At 33.2% G+C, this 9,145-nt stretch overlaps 1 protein-coding gene across 1 annotated transcript; it reads left to right on the top strand.

Annotated features, from left to right (window-relative positions):
- The first annotated feature begins 3,306 nt into the window (after positions 1-3,306).
- Positions 3,307-4,818, top strand: LOC107030568 (auxin-responsive protein SAUR50). Its single transcript, XM_015231836.2, has one exon. The coding sequence runs from the start codon at positions 4,267-4,269 to the stop codon at positions 4,648-4,650; it is 384 nt and encodes a 127-aa protein (XP_015087322.1). The 5' UTR covers positions 3,307-4,266; the 3' UTR covers positions 4,651-4,818.
- The last annotated feature ends 4,327 nt before the right edge of the window (positions 4,819-9,145 follow it).

Genomic DNA, 9,145 nt, shown 5'->3' with positions numbered 1-9,145 from the left:
ATATATATCGATTATTATTTTGACGAACGAATATAGTTTTCTTTTAAAAATCTCTTATAATGATGAAGTGTTGTCCAACATGCTTGTTTGCTCCCTCTACCCCGTGGGCTTTTGGTGGTAGGTCCAATTCTTCATGTGCTCTTCATTACTCTTTCATCAATGTTCAACCCCACCCCCTACCCCACCATGTCCTTTTTTTTCCGATAATATTGATATTCGAAATTTACTGACTTGATTAGTGTTGATTCGTGTCATACAATAGGAATCTCTTTTTATTAGAAGTTTGTACGAATAAATGAAGCTTATTTATCGTACCACATCGATCGATAGTCCTTGTATAGGCTACTCTTTCATTTTTTTTTTATAGCTTCCTTTTCTTTTTCCTTCATGAATTGATTATTTATATAAAAAATGTTAACTTTTCCACTGTCACCCTCCAAAAAAACAAAACTCTGTATTACGTAAAGTTGCCAGAGATCATTATGAGTGTTACGATTCATTCGATTGACAGGTCCAATCGATTCATAGCCTCTCGAGCACAACTCATATTCATGCAAGGATTGGTGATTGAGGATCTATACAGAGTTTTACGAAATATCTTATAGATCAAGGAACATGTTTTCTTCAGAAAATATGAATACTTTCTGGCAAAGACAATCCAATATCACTTAGTGCTGAAAAAAACTCTTGAGGCGAATTCAAGATTCAAGCTAATTGGTGCGAAATATTGCAAAATTTATTTTTCTTGATAATGAAAATATTGGTTTAATATAAATAAATAATTTTCTTAAAAAATAAATATAATAATTGTGAGTAGTGGGTGTGTTGGTTATACTAGATTCTCAAGGTGTATATTCAATCCTTTATTATATATAGGTGTCTTTTGCTAAATTATTAAAAACTTATTCAAGGAATATTAATAAATATTTAATAAGAATTTTTTTCTCTAAAAAAATAATATAATTAATTAAACCTAGATTTTGACTTTTAATTTTGTAACCACCAAAGGTTTCCTTGATTAAGACACCATATTGTTGTGGTATGTTCCAAAATATCTATGCTTGTAGGTAGCAAGGCACATATGATGCTATTATAATCTATATTATATTATATTATATTATATTATATTATATTATATTATATTATATTATATTATATTATATTATATTATATTATATTATATTATATTATATGATTATATATTTTTAATAATATGTGACCAAATATTCTTTTCCCTTTAAAATGTTTTATGAGTAAAGATCTCTCTTCTCCTTGTCCTTTATTATTTTTCTTCTTGTTTAAGTTAGTTTTAGTTTTATATGGATCTCAATTTTATGTTAATCTCTTAGCAATATGTATATAAGATAATTTTATTTATTAGAATTAGGTAAATGATAAAGAAATTACATTGCATTTCTTGACGTGTTGACACTTCAATTATAATCGATCTTCGTCGACTTAACGAGTGATGATATTACTTTCTTTGTTTCAATATATAAAAAATATTTTTCTTTTCAATTTATTTTATAGAAAATGTTACTTTGCTTATACTTAAAAATAATTTTATATTTCTTATAAAAATATTTTTCTCATTTGTAATGACTTAGTAAACGATATTTATAGCCTCTACAGGATTCACACAATTTTTTTAGTATTTAGGAGTCACGAAACAAGAATTCAAGGTTATATATGTCTTTCATGCGTATTAGTACATGAATGTTTGAGAATGTGACTGATTGAGTTTGTTTTTACATCAAAATTTTGTGTGACCATCTTTAATGACCTAGTGAACGAGACTCGTAGCCTCTACATGATCCATACCATTTTTTTTTGCGTTTAGGGATAGCTAAATAGGAATATAGAGTTTTCGCAGTTTTTTGTGTGTACTAGTCAATGATAATTTCAAATATGCATGACCATATTTTCTTGACTTACAAATTGTTTGAGGCTATTCGTAATTATCTAGTGAACAATATAACCCTGAGGGGTAGCTCGACTGGTAAAGGCCTGAGGACAAAGTCCTTCAGGTCGCCAGTTCGAGCCCCAGCAGGATCACTGGAGGCATTACAAACCGGCTGCATCTCCAGAGCCCCGTGGAACTAATTGTGGTGCACCCGCCTTGAAACAGCGGGACTCAATGGTACAGCTAGTCGGGTTCGCAAAGCGACACCCGAAAACCACGGCCCCCCAAAAAAAAACTAGTGAACAATACTCCCAGATTCTAAAGGATCCACCACACTTTATATAGTGTTGAGGGATCACGAAATCAGAAATCAAAATTTTCAATTTTTCGTGTTTTCATGAAAATTTAAAATATGAATATTAATCGCATTTTTTTACCTCAAATTTTTGAGATCATTCGTAATGACCTAGTGAAAGATATCCATAACCTCTACTAAAACCACACCATTTTTTAGTGTTTGGGGTTCACAAAATAATAATTTAGGATTTTCCTATTTTTCCGCATGCATTAATCTATGAATTTTGAGATATGATTGACCAGATTTTTTACACCCCGAACCATTTATAATGAACGACCTAGTGAATGATAATCATAAATCTTTATAGGATTCATGCTGATTTTTTAGTATTTAGAAGTCACGAAATAAGAATTTTAAAATTTTTCTAATATTTTATATATATTAGTCCATGAATTTTCGGGAATACGAGTTTGAATATTTTTAACATTAGTTTCTTACTTCTGCCCCAGATAATTAGTATCTTACACATTTATAAGAGGTCCATTTCATGATTGGATAGTTAGATAATCATTTTACAAATGATTGATTAATTTTGCAACTGAATATTTCTTCTTTGTGTGGTCAGTGACTACGTGTTCTTCTTGTCAACGTCCACGTGTCCATAAAATTAACACTTCCAGATGCACAATATACTTGTCTTTAGAGGATGAATACACTCTGGCTACTGCAACTATATCACATCAAATTTATGAACAAACACCAAAAATCATTGGAGATGGGTTTTCTTTGACTCTCAACCCTCAAATTTGTCAAGTTTCAGAAAAAAAACTCGAAAAAGTAACTACGCGAGAAAGGATCTCTTTAAGTCGAGGATCTGTTAATAACAACTCACACGACGAAATAGTCGTTATACTTGCTAATATAACTTGATAACGTAAAAATTCTTTATATCGTCAGAATTAAAAGATTATGGCAAACAAAAGACTAGAGAATAAAGGAAGTTAGAATAAGTAGATACATCCATTGTGAAACTGCACTAATGCCTCGAAATCACTGCAAATATACTGCAACCTGCAAATGTGCAGTATTTTTATATTTCTCCACTTTTAGTTTGTTCCATCATGCATCATCAAATACAAAAGTTGCTCAAAAAATACTATAGTCTATACATGCAATGTATTAAAATTTGGAATATTTAATGTCAGAGAAAGTTATGTGGCTACATAAAGATTAACCTCTGTACGGCAGTGCTCTCTTTTCAAGATAATAAGTGTCATCTTCATAAATAATGAAACTTTGGTTTATTCTTTTCTATATTCCTATACAACACACAAATTAATGAACAAATTATAGCTAATTGAATGATATATACACCACAGATGAAGTTCATCAGTGTCATAAGCCACTTTAATACAGTAGCGAAGTTAAAAATTTCGATAAGGGTGTTCAAGAATACTTTCGTAAGTAACTATATGCATAGTATGAGTGTTCAACTAACTATCCTTCGATATACGTAGCTGCATCCCTGACTATTTCTGATTTCTTGATCATTCAAAGTTAAACAGAAACATGATTCAAATATCCATAACTTATTTGTTATCTAATATAAGATGGACAAGAAGAAAAAGTGGGAAATGGGCATAGCACTGTGTTCAAGAAGCTTATCCCAATTCATCTTTCCTATCTTATCTACTCAATTCACCATTGTGGGGTCTAAATATTCAAGACTTCAACAGATTATTTATCTGGCATCAATCCCCACCCTGGGACATAACAAAGGAAGAGAGAGTGATAACACAGATTTTTGTGGCACAATCTGTACATGTATATTGACTTTAAATCATGCAATGTATGTTCGTACATGATCGTATCAGGATGCATTAGCATTAAAGAAAGGAACAGCTATGCACACGCGTTAGTCACACTTATAGTTAGCCAGTTGCCAGCATTTAATGTTGAACTTCCCAAACTATTATATATACATACCTGTCTCAGTCTCACAGACAACACCACTGTACTTTCTCTTCTCACTTGAGTTTTTATCATAGTGGTCCAATTCCTGCATATGAAAATGATGGACAGTAAGTTTCTCAAGGCATGCCAAAACAAATGGCAAAAGATGGGTGGCAAGGTTATACCTTCATCAGCGTGCTGCGACAAATGCTGCAAATGGAGTATGTGGCCTTTTGAAAAAGAAGAGAAGTCTATCCCAAGGGATGTTCCGAAAGGTCATGTGGTAGTTTATGTAGGAAAGTACCAAAAGAGATTTGTAATCAAAATTACCTTGCTAAAGCATCCGCTCTTCAAGGCATTGCTGGATCAAGCTCAAGAAGTTTATGAATTCACTGCTGATTCGAAATTATGGATCCCCTGTGATGAGAACATCTTCAATAGTGTCATTAGATGTGCTACATTACCAGAAAGTCGACGTATCTCAATCTGCTTTTGAAGGTCCAAAATCACAAAGCATGTGAATGCTTAACTCATTGTTTAGAATGTTGACATCTATATATTCATAACCTGTTGTATACTATTGAATATAAATTCATTACCATTACCTATGAAGTTGAGCATTACTTCTTTATGCAAGAAATCACAATTCATTTTATTTTATCATTTAAATAGATTCCAACAACTACAAGTATTCAATAACAATCTGCAGAGCAAGAAGCAAAAATTGAAGGCACAAAGCCTTTATACACCACATCTCAAATCAGTCGAGCACTGACAACCAACACTCTGGCACTGAAATAAACTGCACTGAAGTTACTAGACCAAAATGTACGTCAAACTGTCACACACTCGGAACAACAGATTTGTAAAGCAGCTCAAGATGTATTACTTTATCAGAGTTCCAGGTAGAGAAAACATGCATAAACGTTTATGGCAAGAGAGGAAGCATCCATCCACTGAAAAAGGGCAACAGAAAAGAACAAGTAATGCAGCCAAAAGTTGAATAAAGCATCTGACATACAGCCCAACGGCTCCACACAGATATTAATCAGCAGGACAATAATGTAGCAAGGAGTACCTCCTAGATAGAGGAGGTTAAACAGTCTCAATTTTGTGCCAGATCCAAGACCTTGACAGTGCCGCGATAAGACCCTTTTTCTTCTTCCATTGTGTTAACCAAATAAAAGAGTAGATGTTGAATCATGTAAACCTGCAAATCTAAAAGCTTAAATCACTAGAAATTGGACACATCTATTAATTTTTTTTTAAGTGTGAAACACAGCATCATACATGCAGACATAATCTTTTTTTTGACAAGGTAAAGGTTTATTGACCAAGTACCAAGAAGGTACCAAAACAAAAAGTTACAAAACATTGCTGGGAATATCCATACAGTCAATTACAACATCTCCTTAGCAACTCCAATAGCTCCATATATTGGTCTATATTATCAATGAAACTACTTTTACACCAAAAACAAATTATGTAAACAATTGTTTTTCTCTGGAAATATGGTCTTTTAGCCGATTAAAACAAGAGTTATTTCTTTCTAGCCAAATAGTTCGGATATGCACAAAGGTCTGTGATCCAAATTTGCTTCAAAACTTTATGCATTCTCCGTGCTGCAAACTCTACAATAATTCTTTCACAATCTGAGGCATGATCCAAGTGATTCCGCAAATACTGAAGAAAAATTCCCAATATTGTCAAGTTATTCTGCAATGCATAACAACCAAAGCTTTGTTATTAGGACAAACACGTGAAAAGTTTTGTTAGTTTACAAATTAAAACTTACGTCAACACTAATACATATTGAGACATGCTGAACTGTGTTAACACTTTTAGAGACAGGACAGCTTTATTTATTCATCTTAAGTGCAAGAGTAAGCACCCAAAGCAAATGAAAATGAAGATTTTTGAAAAGAGAACTAATCAATCCTCTGTTCTGGTAGTAAGCAGAGTTGAAAGTTGAACGTTCCTTTTCTAATGACAGATCTACATCTAACTAAAGATTTTAGCTTTACTCTTAGCTATCAACTTGCAATCAATTATACACTAAAATATATTAGGGCAAGTGAGTAAGTGGCTATTTATCATGACACATTAAAGTAAAGAGGGTAAAGTTGTGTAAATGGAACCAAAAGATATAGAAAGAACTTGTATGGGAAAAAGTTTTCACAAACTTCAAAAGTGAACTGGCAGAATGTTTCTTTATCACTCATCCAATTCCCCTTGTATTACTTTTCCAGGAAAAATATAGACTAGAAGAGTTCCATGGACCAAATCAGAAACTATTCCAGAATTAAGAATGGCTTTACATTCATTATTATATTCTCCACACCATCTAGTTATACCTACTTCCCCATTAGGTGCTTCATGAAAAGTTTGACATAATTATGGAAATATATTTTTTCCCTCCAACAGTTCAAACTATTATTATTTCCAAATACCAATTTGATGTGACATCTTTTCAACAAATTCAACTATTTTAAATTCCAAATCATTGTAATCTATAACTACTCTACTCGATAAATTGAAGAATTAACCTAAATAACCAAGTGTCTTTCGGAAACAACCTCCCTGTCTTCACAAGGCAGGGGGTAAGGTCTACTACATACACACCACCCTACCCAGACCTTGTGGTATTACATGGGTATGTTGTTATAACCTAAATAACCGCAGAGCCAACCACTTGAACTAAAAATAGCCAGCAGATACACAAATATATGTATAATAAAATAATAATATTTTTTTTATATATATATATAATGTGAATAATTGTGTGTAATCTATTTATACTGTCTAGTAAATGTAAACAATGAATCCGACCGGCTATTTGTCTAAAGTCATGTCTTTTAAGAGGCTCTAACTTGTATTGGGACTGAAGGGGTGCTAAACTGCTAGGTTAGGGTGCTACACAGGCTACATACTAGTGAAGCTTCAAAGAATCAGACAACTTGCATAATGCAACAGAAGGTGGATGAGATTAGCAAGAAAATGAAATGCAAGATGACATTTTTTTTACCTAAAGGAGTTCAAATATAATCAAGTCCAAATGTAACATGATGAGCGAAATTCAATTAATCAATACTGAGAAAAAAATAAAGAACCATCAAACAAAATCATCCATTTCCCAAATAACTAGATTTCAGAGAAACAAATGAAAAACATAAAAGCCTATGGGTGAAAGCATGAAAAATACCAAAAGGGTGAAACAAGTTACAGCAGTTGCAAATACTCAAGGCAAATTGCGGAAGACCAGCTTTTGCAGGACCTTTCCACATTTAAATGCTGAAAACATAATTAAATACATAGAACTGTGCTCTATCTAATAGTTTAAGCTTTTAGATGAGATGGTCACATAGCTCTAACAAATATCTTCAGGAGAAGGAGCTTAAATAGTTAAATGAACTGTGGTGCCTGCATCCTACGCATTTACACTGATTCATAATTCTGAAGAAAGAAATATACAAGAAGCTATTAAGAAATGAAAGAGGCATGCTCTAAGTTGCATGTCGCTTGATCTTATAGTTGAAATTACTGATTAAGTGAATGGTTGATCAGACTTTTGTTATATGCATGTATGAATGGAAGATACTGCCCAAACTATCTACAATCATATGAATAAAGGGAAAAAAACTCAGCTCAACAAAATAGACTAAGCAATTGGATAAAACAGGCATTGACTGCCAGAAGGCAATCCACAAAAAAAATCATCCATTCAGAACTTAGTTTGGAGGCACAAGTAGTCAAAATAGCAAACTCTGTAAATTTGGAAGTACATTACCTCCTTCTGAAGTGTTAAAATAAAGATAAATACCAAGAACAAGGAACTTTGTGAAGTTGACAATATGGTCGGATAATCCCTGAAAGATGAGTGAGAGGTTAACACTAGAGATACAGAACAAGTTTGAGCAACCAATGAACCTTGAGCATGAAGATATTCTGAAGCAGTAGATCAGAGAGATCCCTGAAACTGGTATTGAATTTTATTCTATCCCACTGGTCTTTGTAACCAACACCTATGTTTCTCCGACTCTTCAAACATGTCAACTGGTTTGTGTTGGTTCTCCAAAACTAGTGTATTTTTGAAGAACCCGCAGGTGCAGCACAATATTTTAAGAATCCGAGCACCATAGACCAACACCATGGTATTTCACGAAGCGCACCATCTTCAAGACTGCCAGAAGTTTCATGGAGTGAAGTTGATCAGATTGGTGACCTGTAGCTTCTTCCTTTTTTCTTCTAATATTAATTTTCATTCTTAACTTGTTGCTGATTTTAGGTGCTTCCTCGCCAAATATGTCACTTAGCTGGCTAAGTCATACCTTGAAGGTCTTGTAAAATCTCATCATTTCTAAGATCAATTCTTTCTATTGCAACCAATTTGATGATACAACTATCAAAGGAACGGATGAGAAAAGGAAGATACATCTATGAAGAAGAGACAGGATAAAGAAAAGGATATGAGACAGTTGATAAAAATCACATACCCTGTTTCACTGACCTAACTGAGCAAGAACAATGAGAATATTTGTGTAGTGAATTGCTAGATGTAGACAAGTAAACTAACTCTCCAACCACCGAGACCACAGAATAATCGAGTTCAAAAGCAAGGAAAGGGAACTAAAGAGAGAAATACTTCAGTTAAATTCTACATAACAGTATTCAAGCACCCCCAGAACTATAACTTCCTACAGAGTGCAAATTTTATTTAAGTTAACTACACTTTAAAAATCAGCAAATAGGGGGAAATACAATCCTAAAAATTAGTCTTCCCACAAAAAGATAAACTCCATTCACCAATATCAACAAACAAAAGGTATCAGCATTAAAGAAACATTTAACTCCTTGCATTGGATGTGATACAAATGAAAACAAGCAAATCAAACATTCCGTTCCACCTAACAAGCTCGAGCAAATCTGTAAATCACAAACTCATTCTAGGTTACAGAAGAGAAATGCACAATATATGACCCCCCCCCCCCCCC

Source organism: Solanum pennellii, chromosome 9, assembly GCF_001406875.1.
Source record: "Solanum pennellii chromosome 9, SPENNV200".
In the NCBI taxonomy this organism is placed as follows: Eukaryota; Viridiplantae; Streptophyta; class Magnoliopsida; order Solanales; family Solanaceae; genus Solanum; species Solanum pennellii.
Note: the sequence above shows the minus strand (reverse complement) of the source record. Positions and strands in the feature narration are given on the sequence as shown.

Bases quoted from the DNA above. Each gene is read 5' to 3' on its own strand.
- LOC107030568 (XM_015231836.2), top strand. From the start codon at position 4,267: ATGAAAATGATGGACAGTAAGTTTCTCAAGGCATGCCAAAACAAATGG.